At 36.3% G+C, this 21,371-nt stretch overlaps 1 protein-coding gene across 1 annotated transcript in view; it reads left to right on the forward strand.

Annotated features, from left to right (window-relative positions):
- The window catches only part of myom3 (myomesin 3), a 126,835-nt gene that overhangs the window by 40,591 nt on the left and 64,873 nt on the right, over positions 1-21,371 (forward strand). Inside the window, exons 11-14 of the mRNA XM_073925535.1 lie at positions 8,581-8,722; positions 10,939-11,138; positions 11,210-11,263; positions 17,050-17,177. Coding sequence (XP_073781636.1) covers positions 8,581-8,722; positions 10,939-11,138; positions 11,210-11,263; positions 17,050-17,177 — 524 coding nt within the window. The remainder of the gene's footprint in view (positions 1-8,580; positions 8,723-10,938; positions 11,139-11,209; positions 11,264-17,049; positions 17,178-21,371) is intronic.

A 21,371-nucleotide genomic window follows, 5' to 3' on the forward strand; every position in this document is an offset into this window, starting at 1 on the left:
AAAAAAAAAAACAAATAAACTTAAAACACTTTGAAATTAGCAAGAGCTTGAACTTACCAGTTTCTTCATTTGTTCGGGCTGCTCCTTTAGTTGATTTTCAAGCTTTTCCAAATCAAATTGGCCACAGGAAGGTCAAATGTGTTTACATCTGGAATTTCATCACGTCTGTTTTGGTTTTGTGAGAATCAGGCCCAGCTGCTGCTTTATGACGTTGCATGATTTTAAACTTCAGTCAGTCGTGCTAAAAAAGAAAAACAACAGATTAGTATAAACCAACCTGTAGCTTATTCTCATACAACTTCTGTAAATACAACAGTGGGTTAGACACTGCTGATATTCTCTAGTTGATCTTTACTTTCTAGCTGCATTAAACCTTAACAAATTTAGTGATGTCTTCAATTCTTACAAAGACATCACGAGATGCAATAAGTTCTGTCTTGATCTCAAACTGCACTAGAACAAAGACTGTAAATGTTCATAGGTGTACTGCAGGAGTGTCCAAACTTTTTGGGCAGAGGGCCTGATGCAAAAAAACAAACGTTGTCGCGGGCCAAATTTTACATACATCACACAGACACGTGTATATATATATATATATATATATATATATATATATATATATATATATAAATACAGTTGAAGTCAGAATTGTTAGCCCCCCTAAATTATTAGCCACCGTTTATTTTTTCCCCAATTTCTGTTTAACGGAGAGTTAAACATTTTTTCCACACATTTCTAAACATATTAGTTTTAGTAACTCATTTCTAATAACTGATTTATTTTATCTTTGCCATGATGACAGTAAATAATATTTGACTAGATATTTTTAAGACACTTCTATACAGCTTAAAGTGACATTTAAAGGCTTAACTAGGTTAATCAAGTTAACTAGTCAAGTTAAAGTAATTAGGCAAGTTATTTTATAACAATGGTTTGTTCTGAAGACTTAAGGGGCTAATAATTTTGACCTTAAAATGGTTCATAAAAAAATTTAAACCGCTTTTTATTCTAGCCGAAATAAAACATAAGTCTTTCTCCAAAAGAAAAAATATTATCAGACATACTGTAAAAATGTTCTTGCTCTGTTAAACATCATTTGGGAAATATTTAAAAAAGAAGAAATAAATCGATGAGGGGCTAATAATTCTGACTTCAACTGTGTGTAGATAGACAGACAGACAGACAGACAGACAGACAGACAGATAGATCATAACAAGAACTGCTGCTTAATTGAATGCATGTAATAGCGACACCCGGTGGTTATTTATTGAATTACGTTCATTTTTGTATAGATTCTATTGATATTTATAAAAAGCCTGGCCCGCAGGCCGTAGTTTGGACACGCCTGGTGTACTGGAATGTACAGTATCTGTGCATCTTGATGGTGGTCTTAAGATTTCTGCCATAGTCATTGATGGTGATGGTACTTGTGGTGCTGCCTTGATTTCTGAAATCTTCATACCTGCCTTTTATCCAGCCTCTTTGTTCCAAGTAATTTTTCTTCATCACGGTATAGATGTGTCTATACTGTCCCTTAATCAGATACATTTACAAAACAAAACATCACTTTAGTATAGTGCCAGGGCAAAACTCACAGGTTGTAATAGATCAATGACATAATGTTGACAATATGTGTTTAAAATAATTGCAAACAAACCTGTTCTGTCTTTAGATGTATGACAGGCGATCATCATCCTCATCTGTCTACCAGTCAGAAATCACAGTTGCGTGTGGATGTTTGAGTCGAGCTTCCTCATATGCATCTATAATAAAACATCACATTGTTGTTAACCTCCCGTAAAGAAAAGTTCAAATCCTGAAATACTATCAAAGTTAATTAATGCATATAATACCTATAGTGTAAATAATCAGTACACAGAAGGTTGCACAAGATTTATTCGGAGATTCATGCAGAGTGACAGCCTTATGAATCTGAGACATAGATTTGTAAGATGGTCAAGCACATGCATTATTCTGTACCCATGAAGATTAACCTACCATTGTGAAAAATGTTTGATGATGATAGCCAATAACAATAAACCATTTCAGCTGTTTGTGAAGCAATTAGTAATGTAATGTCTGAAAAGCTCAATCTATGTTGAAAATATATCAGCAGTTTACAGCTTATAATGGACTTTTAGCACACAACTATAACATGCTTATTCACGTTCAAAAGAGTGTGCCATTGACTTCTTTGGTCGTGATGTGCTGCAAAATGATCTCACTAACCTTTGTTAAACAAGAACAATGAGACTTAACCAACATATATTGTTACCCATTCATTTAAATCAGAATTTATCACTGTCAATAACATAAAAAACAAAAAAAACAACAACATCAAAATCTGCTTTAAGACGTTCAGTTTTACATTAACTGACCATTACAGCTTGAACAAAAGATATAATTGATTCACATAGGCTAACACATATGAATTTAAGTGCATAGTAATATATTTCTCTTGGATAATTTAAAGAAAATAGTAAACAGTCGAGTTTCGATCATTTTCGTGACTAACTGCATAAACAAGATAAACAATAATATTTTATTAATCCAAAACGATTAGTTTTTATTTACACATAATCACAGAATTAATACTGTTGGATAAGTATACGCCTGTACAATGATTTTTTTCAACATCCACGGTACTTTATAATGTTAAATCAGGAAAAAAACACGTTTTGCCAAGTTAGTTAATGGATTCGTCTAAAGAAACTTTCTTTAACGCAAAGTTAGCATACACACAAATTCGTTTCATGTTTCTTTAAAATAATTAAAATAAAAAGTAATTTCAGTTACTACACACGTTACAATCTAACATTGTGTAAAAGGAACAGGAACTTTCAGACGTGTTTGTAACTGTTAGCGTTAGCATACATTAGCTCCAGTCGTGTTTCTTAAAGCAAGTTACATTTCGTATCAAACTGTTTTAAATTACTAAACGCTGTTACAACCAAACACCGTGGAAATGTTTTAAGCTCTAAATTCGCTAATTATACAGAACATAAGCAGTAAAAAGCTTACCTTTCTGACCTGAATCCACGTGAAATCATTGAAAAACCAAACTTTTTCTTCTTGTGATCTTCCTGCCATGGTGGTTGACAACCAGCTTTTTGGAGCATTACCGCCACCGTCTGGATTGGAGTTTGGATCAGGAGTTTAGTAACGCATGTGTTTATTATGAAACCAACTTTTGCTTTAAAAAAAACAGTCAGCACAGGAGCGTGCTATCTCAAAAATAAGCGAATTTTACATAGTTTTTCTCTAGATGACATGTATAATCTATTTATAAATAATATTGTTTTGTTTGCGTCTAAACATTGCGACCATCCACACTAAATTTTTTTTTTTTTTTTTTTTTTTTTTTTTTTTTTTTTGCTATCGTACCATGAATATTTTCTTAAATTATCATTAAACGTGGAGCTAACAGATTACTAGATAAAATAAGAACTTAATCGGTTGCCATCAGCCGAGTCCTTGCCAGAAGCGGCCAGGATATGGTTGACCGGAATCGGGCCAGTGCTTTACAGCCGCATCACAACCGCATGTGCGCGAGCGAGCTGCGGGCCGCACTCGGCCCGGATAACACTCGCCGATGCCGAGTCGGAGCCGGAGGCGCCGGGGGGCAGCCGAGCTCGGGCCGATTACTGCCTGCTATCTGGGTAATGAGTTGCTCATTAAATGGAGACCTAATTATTTTTTAATAAAATACATTTTCTACTAAATTAATGGCTATATTTGTAAAATAAATATATAAATAAATATTATATCTCAATATTATTTAATTCAGTTCATCTTCATTTCTATAGAACTTTTACAATGTAGATTGTGTCAAAGCAGATTCACATGGACGTTCGATTAAAGTCTAGTTTTCAGAGTTCAGTTCAGTTCAGTGTGGTTTTATAATCATGAAAGTCCAAACACTGAAGAGCAAATCCATCAATACGTAACTCCACATGTACCAAATCAAGTGAGACAGTGGTGAGGAACAAACTTCACCAATTGACAAAAGTGAAATATCAGAAAAAGAGGAAATATCAGTGTTGCCAGACGTACGACAATTATCGTATTTGTACGATAATTTCGACCTCTGTACGATTGTTGTGATGAGTCAGAAGGCATTGAATCCATTTGCAAGCTTTATTAAAAGCACACATACAAACAATAACAAGGGGCAATCCAGGAATCAAAACGAGGGACAGGCAAGAGTTCAAAGCCAGGCAGATATCTTACTTCGTCAGAATAACAGGCTGGAGATCAGGGGCAAGCAGATGTCTTTCTTAATCGTAGAGTCGAGCAAAGGGTCAGAAGCACAGATCAATCCGGGAAGTGGAGTATAGAACGCTTAAAAATTACGGCAGGGCAAATCAAGACTTCGCAAAGAACCAGAGCGTGAGTGTGGTATAAATAAGCTGAGATGATGAGAGGCACCTGGACCGCAATCAGTGCCAGGTAGCAGGGCTTATGGGAATTTGAGTCCGTGAGTCGAATTAGAATTCGGGCGATGGCTCCCTCTGGTGGTGCACAAGAGGATTGGCATCGCCCTCATTTACAACAACGATGTACGATCAATAATGAGAAAAATCCTATAATGTACGATAATTTCAGAATTTTAAGGCATTTAAAAGTAACTTCATTGTAATCTTCGGGCTTCTTTACTTATTGATCTAGCTGCATCTTTTCTGTACTGTCTGTGAGGAGTAGGTGGAGTTAGGCACGTTTTCTATCTCATCTTTCGTTGCCTTTTCTCAGCCAATCAACGTGGAGTTAGCGCTCCTGCTGCGCGTGCCCATGGTTAGGTCAGTAGTTTTCAGTTTGTATACTGAATACCAAACGTATTTTGGTAATTTGCACGTTGTGTCAAAACGCTATGTGTCTAGATCAGTGGTTCTCAAACTGTGGTACGCGTACCACTAGTAGTACGCGGGCTTCCTCCTAGTGGTACGCGGAGGAACCGCTGAATAATGAAAGAAACAATTAACACTTTTAATCCTTTAATGCGTAATATAACATCGATGTGATCAGCATTGGCTGTTTTGTGAAGCGTACGATCACAACGCTGTGCTTAGAATGTTTATTTTAGTGCATTGTGTCATAAGCTGTTATAAATAATTTCCCGAAGTTTAAGAATTGATTCTGAAGCGTGATTTGACTGACATGAAAAGTGGCCAATCACAGTCGACCTTGTCTAGTTGCGTGAAACGTAAGGGCGGGACAAATGCTTTCTGTGTTGCAGAGACAGAAAAAACAACTTAAAAACAAATGTTTTGTTAGATTAATGCTTCTCGGATGTTTTCACTATAGAGATGTCTAGCAGAGTAATTAAACCGCGGACATATTTCCTGCCTTTTTGATGATCTACAAACACGTTTCGCTCTCCGACAGCCAGTCTCTCGCCTCTGACCTGTCCCTCCTCTAAATACAGTCTGAATGGCGGCGCGGGAATGGAGGTATTGCGCAATAACTCATTTCTACATATGTGGCGAGTGCTTTATTTTAACACGAGAGAGCGCATTCATGTACACAAATCGCTAAAACAGATATGTGAGCTGTTAAATAGGCTTTTTTTTCCCCAAATGAACTGCAAGTCCTCTCAGGATCGCCTGTGTGCTCAGATTGAATACAATCGCGATCTTTCCACTATTAAAGTAGACATTATTTATCTTTGTTCCTTGACTAAATTTAGTCAAAAGTATTCAAAGTTATTAAGTATTTAGAAATAGATTGATGCATGATCGATGACAATGCTAATGGTCTTCTTATTTGGCTGTGTTGTGAAGTGAAACTTACTTTTAGCAAAGGTGGATTTTTTTATTTTTTTTCTTTACGACAAAATAATTATGCTGGAAATGTTTCTGGATGAGGTATTTGTGTGATTTATACATTTAGCTGTATTCTGATCTGTCTTAAAGCATTACAGGTCAAAGCAATCCGTTGTTACTTATTGTTTATTTATCAAAATTAACAATAAGGCTCTTAAAGCACTGCTTTGATTAATGTAGTGTTGTCATTTCAAATACCTCAAGTAAAATGAAGTCATTTGTTTATTTTAATTTTTTTTTACTGACAGTGTACTTGTATTTTTTTTTTTTAAGTTTCTATTTTAGATTAGGTTAAATGTAAAATAAAATCTACATGTACAGCTTTTTAAGAAACAAATTTGCCATATTGTAAAGAAAAATTGTGTAAAATATGTAAATAAAAGGCTAAATTTAAATCTTTTTACCATATACTTCAATTAAACCTTTCAAAGCTTGTAAATATCGTTTAAAAAATGGGCAAAAAGTGTCTCTATGGCCTTAAAGATTATTTGGTAGTTTTACCAGTGCTGTTGAAAAAGATTAATTGTCATGAAAGGAAAAATCGACCATACTTTGTTAGTGCAATTTCCTATACATGTAGCTTTGGGATTTAAGCAATTAAACCATTCAATCAGGTTTCCAAGTAAAAAAAAAGTGATTTCAAAATGAAAATCAGATTTTTTTTTCAAAAGTAACCAACTAGTACTTTTTAAAAGAGTACTTTGTACTTTTACCTAATATTAATATTATTTACTAAAATTTGTGTTATTTTAGCAGCGTAATAGTATTTTTACTTGAGTACAAAAAAAATTTCACAAGCATTTAGTGCAGGTTTATTATATTATTAATATATGATTAATAAATATTATTATTAATGGTTTTTATTTGTATCTATTCCTTTGCAATGTTTTATGGGTTGTTGAGAATACTTTTCAGGTCTTCAATACATGTCAGTCTTGAAAAAAAAAATAGGTGCTGGAATTGATTTTCATTAGGTTGTGCCTGTATGAACCCTGTCATATGTACATTTAACATTTATTTCAAGATTTGTCTGAAAGTGTAGGAATATGACATATAGCCTATATTTATAAAGTAAAAGCAACATCTCCAGCTTTTGATGAATAGGCTACAATGAATACTTTAGATTTAAGTACAGCAGTTTTCTTTTTACTTTTTAAGAACAACGCCATTTTTTAATGAACTTTTAAAAGCACATTTTAACAAAAACTTTTTTTTTTTAATCTGCAAGCACTATTAATGTTCAGACTATTTCAAATGTTTAAAGTGACTGATAATAATACATATTCTTAATAATAGTAATTAATCTGCATCGTTTTTAAACTGTGCACACCTGTAGCTGCTTAATTAGGCCTATGATGCTATTTTTTAATACTGGTTAAAAAATAGCGTCGTAAGGTGGTACTTAGAGAGACAATTTTTTTCTAAGGTGGTACTTGGTGAAAAAAGTTTGAGAACCACTGGTCTAGATAATAGCTGTATACTCTCAGTTTGACTCGTGTACGATAATTTTCCTCCAAATACGATCATTTTGAGGTTCTGGTTCGATACTTTGACATTTCCAATCTGGCAACACTGGGAAATATCCAGTGAGCGGCAGTTCAGTGGGCGCAAATGCCTTATTGATACCAGAGGTCAGAGGAGAATGGCCAGACTGGCTCCAGCTGATAGAAAGGCATCAGTAACCAAGATAAGCACTCATTACAACCGAGGTCTGCAGAAGAGCATCTCTGAACAACACGTCCAACCTTGAGGCGGATGGGCTACAGCAGCAGAAGACCACACCGGGTGCCGCTCCTGTCAGCTAAGAACAGGAAACTGAGGCTACAATTCACACAGACTCACCAAAACTGGACAATAGAAGATTGGAGAAACGTTGCCTGCTCTGATGAGTCTCCATTTCTGCTGACACATTCGGATGGTCGGGTTAGAATTTGGTGTCAACAGGCTGGTGGTAGTGTAATGGTTTAGGGGATAGTTTCTTGGCACACTTGTACCAATTGAGCATGGTGTCAACGCCACAGCCTACCTGAGTATTGTTGCTGACCATGTCCATCCCTTTATAAACACAGTGTACTTATCTTCTGATGGCTACTTCCAGCAGGATAACGCGCCATGCCATAAAGCGTGAATCATCTCAGACTGGTTTCTTGAACATGACAATGAGTTCACTGTACTCAAATGGCCTCCACAGTCACCAGAACTCAATCAAATAGAGCTCCTTTGGGATTTGGTGGAACGCATCATGGATGTGCATCCGACAAATCTGCAACTGTATGATGCTATCATGTCAATATGGAGCAAAATCTATAAGGAATATTTCCAGTACCTTGTTGAATCTACGCCATTAATGATTAAGACAGTTTTGAAGGCAAAATGGGGCCTAACCCTGTACTAGTGAGGTGTACCTAATAAAGTGGCCAGTGAGTGTATATTATAGTACAATACACCAGTTTAGTTTAGTAAAAACCAATAGCATACTACAATATTTATTCGCTATATTTTCGCTATATATGAATAATACAGCATTTATAACAAAGAGTTGTATGTTCTATAATGTAAACAGTCTAATACACTCTATTATAGTATGTTTAAAAAACACTATAGTACTTTACTACACTATACTGTGTTATTATTTGTGGGAACATAAGAGTGCATGTAATTGCAAGGACCTTGTTTTCATTATCAAAACATTCCAATTCAGGCTCAGTGCCGTCTGCTGTGGGAGAAATAATGAAGAGCTGTGATTTTTCCTCATGTTCAGATGGATCCGCGGTGGTGGTGGGCGCTCCAGGTTCTCCTCTGCAGGTGAAGTGTTCTGATGTGAACCGGGATTATGTGTTCCTCTCCTGGATTCCTCCCAGCGCAGACGGAGCCGCCGCGGTTCAGGGTTACTTCATAGAGAGGTGAAGCGAGAGCCGGGCTGTTTTTATAGGGATAAAACTTGAAATAAAAGACATCACCATGGTGAAGAGCGCACAAGTGCATAACCTCCCTGTCTCCTAGCAACATGCAGCTTCAGTCTGCAGCGCTTTATTCTGCCAGTTTCTGTCTTGTTGGCTTGTGTTTGGATGTTTCAGATTAATGCATCTTATTATGACAAGTCTGAGACCACTAGTGAAAATGATTTGGTTATGTAATTTTATGCTTCAACAGCTATGCTTCCCAGCACATATGTTTATGCACATTTGGCACATAACTTGGGTTGACATTGATAACTAGGATTGAGGATTGACTAGTGGTTGAGCTAGGAATTGCAATCCAAATTCAGTCTAAAGTACTGATAGCCCCGCTTAAATCAGTGGTTTCTAATTCCAGTCCCCAGGACCTCCTGCCCTGAACATTTTGGATGTCATTTTGTATGCCTTACTTAACACACCTGATTCAGTTCATCAGCTCATTAACAGAGGCCCGACCCAAAGGACTGATAGCCCCGCCCTAAAGGACTTATAACCCCGCCTTAAAGGACAGATAGCCCCACCTTAAATGGCTTATAATCCCGACCCAAAGGACTTACAGCTTGCCCTAAAGGACTTATAACCCAAGCTTAAAGGACTTATAGCCCCACTTTAAATAGCTTATAGACCCTCCTTTAATGGCTTATAGCCCCGACCCAAAGGACTGATAGCCCTGCTATAAAGGACTTATAACCCAATTTTTAAGGATTTATAACCCCGCCTTAAATGACTCATAGCCCCTCCTTAAATGGCTTACAGCTCTGACCCATAGGACAGATAGCCCCGACCCAAAGGACTTATAACCCCACCTTATATGGCTTATAGTCCCAACCCAAATGAATAATAACCCCACTTTAAATAGCTTATAGCCCTGACCCAAATGACTTATAGCCCTGCCTTAAAGAACAGATAGCCCCACCTTAAATAGCTTAAAGCCCCAAATCAAAAGAACTTCTAGCCCTGCCCTAAAGGACTGATAGTCTCACCTTAAATGGCTTATAGCCCCAACCCAAACGACTTATATCCCCGCCCTAAAGGACTTTTAACCCCGCCTTATAAATCTGATAGCCCCACCTTAAATAGCTTATAGTCCTGACCCAAAGGACTGATAGCCCCGCCCTAAAGGACTTATAACCCTGTCTTAAAGGACTGATAACCCCACCTTAAATGGATTATTGCCCCGACCCAAAGGACTAATAGCCCTGCCTTAAAGGAATTATAATCCCACTTTAAAGGACAGATAACCCCACCTTAAATAGCTTATAGTCCTGACCCAAAGGACTGATAGCCCTGCCCGAAAGAACTTATAACCTTGTCTTTAAGGACTGATAGCCCCACCTTAAATGGATTATTGCCCCGACCCAAAGGACTAATAGCCCTGCCCTAAAGGACTTATAATCCCACTTTACAGGACAGATAACCCCACTTTAAATGGCTTATAGCCCTGACCCAAAGGAATGACAACCCCGCCCTAAAGGACTTATAACCCAATCATAATGGACTGATAGCCCCACCTTAAATTGCTTATTGCTCTGATCCAAAGGACTGATAGCCCCGTCCTAAATGACTTATAACCTCACCTTAAAAGTCTAATAGCCCCACGTTAAATGGCTTATAGCCCCGCCCTAAAGGACTTATAACCCTGCCTTAAAGGACTGATAGCCCCACCTTAAATGGATTATTGCCCGGACCCAAAGGACTGATAGCCCTGCCTTAAAGGACTTATAATCCCACTTTAAAGGACTGATAGCCCCACCTTAAATGGCTTATAGCCCGACCCAAAAGAATGATAGCCCCGCCCTAAAGGACTTATAACCCCACCTTAAAGGACTTAGGGAAAACTGCAAACTATCTTCAGTAAACTTTATTTATTTGAATCTCAGACTCCGGCTCTTCATTTGACAGACTGGTCGTGGGTTCAAACTGTAAATTATCCCAAAAGTTTCGACTGTTAACAGTTAATAAGCTTTTCTATATACATGTAAAATAATAAGAGCAAACTTTGATTTCATGCAGACTTTAATGCATTGCTATGAAGTTTCTGGCAGAGCACTGATATAGGGATCCAAAGCTCTGATTCATAATAAACTCATAAACTGGTCATCAGTCTTCTGCCATGCTAATGTTTGTTATAAATGTTAACTGTAGTCGGTTTTCTCCTACAGGTGTGACATCGGTGTTGGGAAGTGGGAACGCTGTAATGATGTCATCCAGAAAGTGTGTCAGTATCCTGTGATGGGCCTGAAGGAGAACACCATGTATCAGTTCAGAGTGTGTGCCGTCAATCAGGCGGGTGTGGGACGTCCGTCTAAACCCAGCGAGCCCATCCTGACCTCTGACCCCCTGGAGCCCAGCAGGACTATGGGTAAGAGTGTCTAAATGGCACCTGCAGATTCTTCATATCTAAGATCTCCTGCTGATCTCTGTGTGTTCCAGTGGTGAAGGTGGAGCGCGGCAGACAGATCGTGATCACTAAAGACCAGCTGGAGGGTGAGTAGATTATAACGTTGCATGATATCTCAGTTGATAATGTCTCTGGAGTGTGTGTGTGTGAAGTTTCAGCTCAAAATATCACATGCATAATGTTTTGTAACTTACTGAAACTGACTCTTTTTGATAATTTTTTTATCATAGTTGTGGCGTTTTGATGACTGTCTCTTTAAATTTAAATGAGATTGTGCTCTCTCGAGGGCGGAGCTGCAAATGCCTATGAGTAAGCATAGTGGCAGATTCAAAAACAGCTTCACCTCAGTTTGGTATAACACTATTTAATTCGTTAGATGAATTTAACAGTTCTATTTAAAAGCAATTCATAATTTTTTAGATAATTTAGGATGATTTTGTAGTGTATCTGCATAAAATATAATAAATCAGAAGCAGAGAATTACACTTTTTAAATGCTACTGCAGAAAAGGCTCATTCACCCGAAGCTTTTACTTTAACTTTTTAATGTAGCAGAGAAGCATAGAGCTCTTGCCTAGGTGTAAGGGATCAAAAGCTCAGGCAAATATTAAGGTGTCAGACCATTCCGTATAAGTCCATATAAGTAAGCATGAGAATTTAAAAATTCATATTAAAAACTAACAGGAGGCCAGTGCAATATTCCCAAGATGGGTGTAACATGCTCCTGTGCTGCTCATAGTCAGAATATTTGGTTGAATTTTTTATTACATTGTTTATCTTTTATTGTTATTTTTATTTATTTATTTATTTATTTATTTATTTATTTATTATTAATATTATATTTAATATTTATTAATTTATTATTTGTTTAATTTATTTATTTATTATTTTTATTTTAGTATTTGATTTAATTTTTGTTGTTGTTGTTATTATTATTATTATTGTTATTTATTATTGTTGTTTTTAATTGTTATTTATTTTTATTATTTTTAATATTTATTATTATTATTTATTTTTATTATGTTTTTATTATTATTGTTTTAATATGAATATGTATTATTATTATTGTTGTTGTTGTTGTTGTTGTTGTTGTTGTTGTTGTTGTATTATTGTATCATTATTATTTTTTATTTATTTGTTTTTATTTTTGTTTATTTATAATTTATTTAATTTTTAATTTTTTATTTTTTTATTAATTTATTATACATTTTTTGTTATTATCATTGTTTTATTATTATCATTATTATTATTATTATTTATTATTTATTATTTATTATTTATGTTTTATAATTATTTTATTATTATTATTTATTAGTATTATATTTTGTATTAATATTTATTATTATTATTATTATTATTACTATTTATTATTGTTATTATTATTATTATTATTATTATTATTATTATTATTATTACTACTACTACTATTTATTATCACTATTATTATTATTATTATTATTACTATTATTATTAATATGAAAAATTCACAGGAAGCCAGTGCAATATTTCCAAGATAGGTGTAACATGCTAATATTATTATTTATTATTATTATTTATTTTTATATTATTAATTATTTTTTATTATTTGTATTATTATTTATTATTTGTATTATTATTTATTATTATAATTATTATTTTATTATTAACATGCATTATTATTATAATTGTTTTTATTATTGTTGTATCATTATTGTATAATTATTATTATTTATTTTTTATATATTTTTATTATTATTTATTTAATTATTTATTTATTATTTTTATTTTATTATTTGATTATACATTTTTTAGTTATTATTATTGTTAATTTATTATTATTATTATTTATTGTAATTATTATTATCGTTATTATTATTTATGTTTATAATTATTTATTTATTTTTATAATTTTTATTGTTATTATTATTTATTTTTTACTATTATTTATTTTTCTTTAATATGTATTATTATTATTATTATTATTATTATTGCTATTTATTATTATTATTATTATTATTATTATTCATTCATTCATTCATTCATTCATTCATTTTCTTGTCGGCTTAGTCCCTTTATTAATCCGGGGTCGCCACAGCGAAATGAACCGCCAACTTATCCTGCAAGTTTTTACGCAGCGGATGCCCTTCCAGCCGCAACCCATCTCTGGGAAACATCCACACACACACTTTTACACTACGGACAATTTAGCTTACTCAATTCACCTGTACCGCATGTCTTTGGACTGTGGGGGAAACTGGAGCACCCGGAGGAGACCCACGTGAAGGCAGGGAGAACATGCAAACTCCACACAGAAACGCCAACTGAGCCGAGGTTTGAGCACTATCTACTGCGCCACTGCCTCGGCCCTTAATATTATTATAACTATTTTTTTTTTCACACACAACCATGCACCAACACAGACACACACACACACACACACGCACGCACGCACGCACACACACGCACACACACGCACACACAAAAATCCGTCTAGCAGCTAATCTCAGTGGCCCGTGATCCCCCAGTGTTGCCATGACAGTTTTGAGCACAAGCAGCGTCACAAAAAATCTTCCCTCTCCAAAGGCTCATCATCATCATCTTTTTAATGCCGATAAAAGCTCCTCAGTCTTTATGGCTTTACCTGTAAATGAACACTTTATATCAGATCTGCCCTCTGAAACTCCCATCATTCATCATCATAACTGTCCCAGCTGGACGCTTCTTCAAGGCGCTTCATTCGAGAACAAGAAATGTGAGCAACAAATCAATAGTTAAAGCGGAAGTGTGAATCTCAGGTCATAATTCTCCGTAAAAAGAAAAACTCTCATGTAAAGTTTATATTTTTCAGAGATTAAAGAAGCCTTGTGTAGTTAATTTCATATCAACTGCACTGTTAAAGAAATAGTGTGTTGTAAAAAAAATATATGATCAATCAGTCATGAAAGTTTTTATTGTAACTCAATAAACTAAGTCAGGGGTACCCAAACTTGGTCCTGAAGGGCCTGTGCTCTGCATATTTTACAGTAGTTCCAACCCCAATAAAACACACCTGAACCAGCTAATCAAGCTCTTTCTAGGTATACTAGACACTTCCAGACAGGTGTGTTGAAGAAAGTTGGAGCTAAACAGGACACCGGCCCTCCAGGACCAAGTTTGGACACCCCTGAACTAAGTTAACCATGTTCAAACTTAATTTTATAAGTTATGCAAGCTGTTTTAAGTCAGTTTAACATAACATAAGTTCAGTGGACTCATAGGGTTAATTTGATTCATCTTAAAAAATTTAAAGCAAACAGGGTTTTTTACAGTGTGGTTGCCTTACTTAATCAAATTAAGCTTATAACTCATTTGATCTTAAATGACATTAAACTGGGGTGACAGTGGTTAGCACTGTGGCCTCACAGCAAAAAGGTCACTGGTTCGAGTACTGGCTGGGCCAGTTGGCACTTCTGTGTGGAGTTTGCATGTTCTCCTCGTGTTGGCATAGGGTTCCTTTGGACTGTGGGGGAAGCTGGAGCACCCAAACACATGCGCTATTGGAGAATTGATTAACTAAATTTTCCGTAGTGTATGAATGTGTCTGTAAATGTGAGTGTGTATGGGTGTTTCCCAGTAATTGGTTGAGCTGTTTTTATTGTCTAAAAATGAATAGAAATGAATGAGAGTGGAAGTATTAAGCAAAAAAAAAAAAAAAAAAAAGATTTGTATGGCTGTGGACGCTCGTACATCAAGAATAAGGTCAATATCTACTGAATGACCATAAACTGTACCCGTTCTCCATCAGTCCCTCGTCCTCCTGCTCTGCTTTCATTCTCAATCCTCAATCTTTCCTTAAAAGAAATGAAACATAATAGGAAATACAGTGACAAATATGCTTGCACTATTAAACATCACTTGTTTATTGTATATTAATGTATTTTCACTTGTTTTTATTCACCTTATTCTGCAATGTGGACGTGCGCTCGTTTTTGCGATTGTTTTGAGACCTCCAATTCAGTCGCCTATGGGAGAAATGACTAGGAATAATAACTGTCAGAAAACGGTCAAACTACTCGCTCTACAATCAAGTGTGTTCACGACTATACACAATAAGTAGAATAATAAAATGAGAAAACATCAGTTTGCAACATTAATCAGCATATCACGCTGTTTTTAATGTCTAAATATTAATGGAAGTGAATGAAAGCGGAAGTCTCTAGCCAAAAAGAAAGATTCCAATGACTGTGGACGCTCGAACATCAAGAATAAGGTCAATATCTACTGAAAAACAGCATGACCATAAACTGTACCCGTTCTCCATCAGTCCCTCGCCCTCCTGCTCCTCCTCTATTCTTAATCCTAAATCTTTCCTATAAAAAAAAAGAACAAATAATATGAAATACGGTGACAAATATGTTTGCTCTATTAAACATCACTTGTTTATTGTATATTAATGTATTTTCACTTGTTTTACTGACCTTATTCTGCATTATATGTGCGATCGATTCTGCAAATTGTTTTAGAATTGCCGATTCAGTTTCCTATCGGAGAAATTACTTAAAATAATACCTATCAGAAAACGGTCAAACTACTCGCTCCACAAACAAGTGTGTTCATGACTTTACACAATAAGTAGAATAATAAAATGAGAAAACATCAGTTTGCAACATTAATCTGCATATTAACTTGTTTTTAAAGTCTAAAAATTAATGGAAATGAATGAGAGCAGAAGTCGTGAGCCAAAAAAAAGATTTCAATGGCTGTGGACGCTTGTACATTAAGAATAAGGTCAATATCTACTGAAAAACAGCATGACCATAAACTGTACCCGTTCTCCATCAGTCCCTCGTCCTCCTGCTCCTCCTTCATTCTCAATCCTCAATCTTTCCTTTAAAGAAATGAAACACAATAGGTAATACGGTGACAAATATGCTTGCTCTATTAATCATCACTTGTTAATTGTATATTAATGTATTTTCACTTGTTTTTATTCACCTTATTCTGCAATGTGAACGTGCGCTCGTTTTTGCGATTGTTTTGGGACCTCCAATTCAGTCACCTATAAGAGAAATGACTAAGAATAATAACTGTCAGAAAAGGGTCAAACTACTCGCTCTACAATCAAGTGTGTTCATGACTATACACAATAAGTAGAATAATAAAATGAGAAAACATCAGTTTGCAACTTTAATCAGCATATCACGCTGTTTTTAATGTCTAAAAATTAATGGAAGTGAATGAGAGCGGAAGTCTCGAGCCAAAAAGAAAGATTCCAATGGCTGTGGACGCTCGAACATCAAGAATAAGGTCAATATCTACTGAAAAACAGCATGACCATAAACTGTACCTGTTCTCCATCAGTCCCTCGCCCTCCTGCTCCTCCTCTATTCTTAATCCTAAATCTTTCCTATAAAAAAAAGAACAAATAATAGGAAATACGGTGACAAATATGCTTGCTCTATTAAACATCACTTGTTTATTGTATAATAATGTATTTTCATTTGTTTTATTGACCTTATTCTGCATTATATGTGCACTCGATTCTGCAAATTGTTTTAGAACTTCCGATTCAGTATCCCATGGGAGAAATGACTTAAAATAATAACTGTCAGAAATCGGTCAAACTACTCGCTCCACAAACAAGTGTGTTCATGACTATACACAATAAGTGGAATAATATAATGAGAAAACATCAAGCAGCAAAACGAGCTGTTTTTAACGTCTAAAAATTACTAGAAGTGAATGAGAGCGGAAGTCTCGAGCCAAAAAAAAAAGACTTCTATGGCTGTGGACGCTCGTACATCAAGAATAAGATCAATATCTACTGAAAAATAGCATGACCATAACTTTACCCGTTCTCCATCAGTCCCTTGCCCTCCCGCTCCTCCTTCATTCTGCATCTCTTTTGTCTGCAGGTCAAATCCGAGTGCCGTTTCCCCCAACCGAGGTGCAAGTTTGTGAGCTTAGCGACACCTACGCTGTGCTACGTTGGACTGAGCCGGATCCGCGCGGACGGGAGCCTCTCAAATACTTCGTGGAGCGGGTAAAAACTGACCTCCATCCCACACAGCGCTCATTAATACAGGCCCTGCGGGGTCCTGCGCCTCTGCGTTTGTAGTTTTCACCCTTGACTGCAAGCCTTACGCACACCGAGCTGAATTAACGTTGCACTTTGACTAGCGTGCTAATTAGAGCCGGCGAATGCAGTTTCCTAGTGGCAGCAGGTGCAAAGACGACGCTTCATTAAGCGTATAGAGACTTTAATGTGTGTTGTGTGACACCGAACGCTTAATGTGTTTCCTTTACACTTCAGAGACTCTGCTTGATGATTTACAGAGGCCTTGCTTCAGTCTTAAGGAGGAAGGGCCTTTTTTTAGACTTGATTCAAGCTTGTTTGCAAGTCCATGCGCAAATCTTTTGGGGAAAATTAAGCTAACTAGCAGCTGAAAGGCAAACCTGTTAACATTGGGATGTGAAAATAAGCACAGGGTAAAAATTCATGCCTCAGATTTTTCTCGTTTCTTTTTTCCTGTGCACAAATTTACACATCGTAGTTAATCATTCATTTTTTGAACCATTGGATCATGTCCTTTATGAAAAGGAAACACTGCGAGAAAGAAAGAGAGAAACTGAGGTACCGTTTACACTAATGCGTTTTAGTTTTAAAACGCATAAGTTTTGCTATGGTTACGCCATGCATCCACACTACACTGGAGTTTTCGAGAGCCGAAAACGGAGCATTTTGGAAATGCTGGAGAGGCCGTTTTCATTCTGAAACGCTGCTGCTCCGTCTCAGGCCATGTCCACACTAGTGCGTTTTCATTTGAAAACGCATATTATTGTCTCCGTTTTGCCCTTCCGTCCACACTGAGATGCGTTTTTAGGAAACAAAAACGTATCTTTTTAGAAAACGATCTCCAAAGTGGATAAATTTGAAAACGCAATCTTTCGAAAACGAGTCTTTCGAAAACGATGATGCGTTTTTTTGTCATGTGACAAATTTGTTTACTTTAATTTCGTTGTGATTATGAGTTTAGAGATGTTGTCCTTACTGTGAGGGTAAGCAGCGTCATCAGCAGGATACTGTTCTTTAAAGCGGTCCAGTATATCAGTGTATTTGTTTTGGCACGTCTCCCAGTCTACATTTTCACTCTCTTTTGCAACTTTTTATTCATGTGTTACTCGATGCTGCAACTCCACTTCATTGTCAGTCCATTTAAAAAACTCTGTGCTTTTCCTTGACATTTTGCCACAACGTTTCAAAGAGCCAGAAAGAAAATAAACGTCAGGCGGAAATGACGCGTGCCGAAGCGTCTTACGTTTCACGCATGCGCACTACAGGGTGAAAGCATTTGTAGCCGTTTCAGTGTGGATGACAAAGTTTTGGAAAACGAATAAAAACGACAGTGTGGACGTGAAGCGTTTTTAGAGGAAAACTCCGTTTTCAAATTTATCCGGATTAGTGTAGACATGGCCTCAGTGTAAATGCCGAAAAACGGAGACATCTGACAACAAAGGCAAGGGCTGCTGAGATTCGCTACCTGATTAGGGCTTTTGTGTCATTGCGTATCCTTTCCTAATTCGTCAAGCCCCTATCTCATGACTATAACACATGGCTTTAACGCTATCGGAAGACAGCCGACCAGCCTTCACTGTAAACAACAACATGGACACAGAAATGGGAGCGTTGTTTGCACTTTTGTCTGTTTTAGGCGCCATTGTGCAGTTATTAATTAGTGTTGTGAAGGACAGATCTATTGATCCTCGAAATCATGATCAGCAGTGCAACGATTGGCTGACGGCACAGCAGCGTAATGACATCATCTGATTAATATTCAATTATCCATGTGAGCAAAATTACGTCAAATTAGCAGTAAACGGCTTGTTAAATATGACACGCAATAACCTTCCACATTTGTTGTGAGCTGCAGGCTTTACACTTTCATGTGTCGAGAGTATTCATCATGTATTTCAATGCAAATCAATGTATTTAGTTCTACATTTAGAAAATATTTTCTTTATTATAGTAGGCGTTTTTTAATCGGTGTAAAGAATAACTGGTTGTTTACAAAAGCGTTTTCATATTGGTAAAGGCGTCTGCAACTTTTGTGAAGCATCAAATTACTGGCATATTAACTATCAAAACATGTTTATGACTGCATAAATGTATTATTGCTTTAAAAAAAAGTCACATATTCTGCATTTCTATTATACACAATTTGTACTAAAGCGATCTAAAAAGTTCATATCAAAGTTTTCTCTTTGCACCAACAGGTGGCAGTCTTTGTACTTTAATTTTAAGGGTGCAGATTGCAAACGTTTTATTAATATGTATAACTTTATTTATTTTATTATTGACTATAACTTTATATATAGTTTAAAAATATGTACCATTTTCCCAAGTGTATATAACTACTACTGTAAGAAAATATCAGAATTCGGCACATACTTTCTGTATTATCTTTGCTTGAACTAAGCCGATCTAATCCTGTTTATGAATTGAACCTGCTCCCGATCAGGTTTGACCTAGCAGAACTGTTGCTATGACAACAACTCTCGGATCAGCTTTGAAGAACGAAACGATCCTGGATCGTGTCAAATCGTCAATATCCAAATCCAGCTAACTGAGTAATCCACGTACGAAGAACGGACCCCTGGACACATGCTTTCTGTTTATACTAGAACGCGCATGCCCAGAGTGTGCGAATGGTCACGTGATGCACGTTTTTGGTGGCATAGTGTGGACGCAGATATGCTCAGAAACGCTAAGTGAAACGCTAGTGTGGACGCGGATCGTTTTTGATCTAAAATGCCGTTTTAAACTACAATGCACTATAGTAAATGGGGCCTTACAGTGATGAGAACTAGGGCTTGCACCAACTAGTCGATGAACAGGGTGAACTAGTAAATGGGAGGGTGTATGGGTGTTTACCAGTGCTGGGTTGCAGCTGGAAGGGCATCCGCTGCATAAAACATATGCTGGATAGGTTGCCGGTTCATTCTGCTGTGGCGACCCCTGATAAATCAGGGACTAAGCCGAAGGAAAATGAATGAGTTTGAAAGACATTCTAGTACAGCTGCAGTTGCATCACTTTCTCTAAACACACACACACACACACACACACAGTGAACATCTGCATTTGTGCAAATCCAATAACTCCAGCAAATATTGAATTGGATTGGTGGAAAGTTAATGTTACAGAGCGAATAAAATAAGCCAACAGGCTTCACGCAGAACTGCTGTTTTTTTTTTTTTTTTTGTCTTTTTTTTTGTAAAGTCGAGCTTCACGGTTTGAGGAGCTCGCGGCGCTGCAGAAGGTCACGATCCTGCTGTTTTTTTTGAGCTAGTTTTAAAGTTGGAGAAGATCTCTGGTGGCTCAGAGTGTAAAAGTGCTGGCAGTAAAGCGATCTTCAATATGAGCCGGTGAAAAAGCTCTGTAATGAGCAGAAAACGCGCGCTCACTGCCACAGGACATGCACTTTATTGGACTTTTTATAAGCAGCACCATAATAAAACTGTCTAGTTCATCGGGATCATCTCAAACTGTGGGGGCAGAAATACATATATATGAAAAAGATTTAAATTTGCGTTTACCACCGGGCACGTTTTATTAAAGAGAATATTGCAGTACTTGTTCTTCATAGAGACTTCATGCGGGTGTAACTTATAGGTAAAAAGGGAATTATGCAAATTTAAAAAATAAATACAGAAATTACACTGAATAAAGCTTAATTTTATGGGGAAAACTGGGAAAATGTTTGTCCTTTTTCAAAAAAAAATAATAAATTATAATCTGTACAGGTAAAAATACATTATTCAATACTAAAAATAAAGAGAAATGTGCACAGAGGTCACGTTAGACTTCCTCATTGTCCGTCATGTTGACAGAGAGGGTTGTAAAAAATTTTGGCATAATTTATTACTGCCCGTCATTTAATTAGCATATTTTTAATCGCTTTTTTTATTCTTATTTTTTCATCTTGAACTTGAAGGCATATAGGCTAAATTATTATTACATTTTTTTGAAAAATGAACAAAAACTCTAATTATTTGTTCAACAATTTTAGCATTTTTTTTTCGCACTGCCAGCAGAGGGAATTGTCTTGACTCATATCTTCCTCCTGGTCAGCGTCGACCTGAACTGGGTGCTTGCCTGTGTGTAATCAAGCTCATCAAGGGAGACTGATGCAGACCAATTGTCATTAAATTCTGGGTCTTTGCCCACACACACACACA

This window comes from Danio rerio, chromosome 16 (genome assembly GCF_049306965.1).
Source record: "Danio rerio strain Tuebingen ecotype United States chromosome 16, GRCz12tu, whole genome shotgun sequence".
Lineage (NCBI taxonomy): Eukaryota > Metazoa > Chordata > Actinopteri > Cypriniformes > Danionidae > Danio > Danio rerio.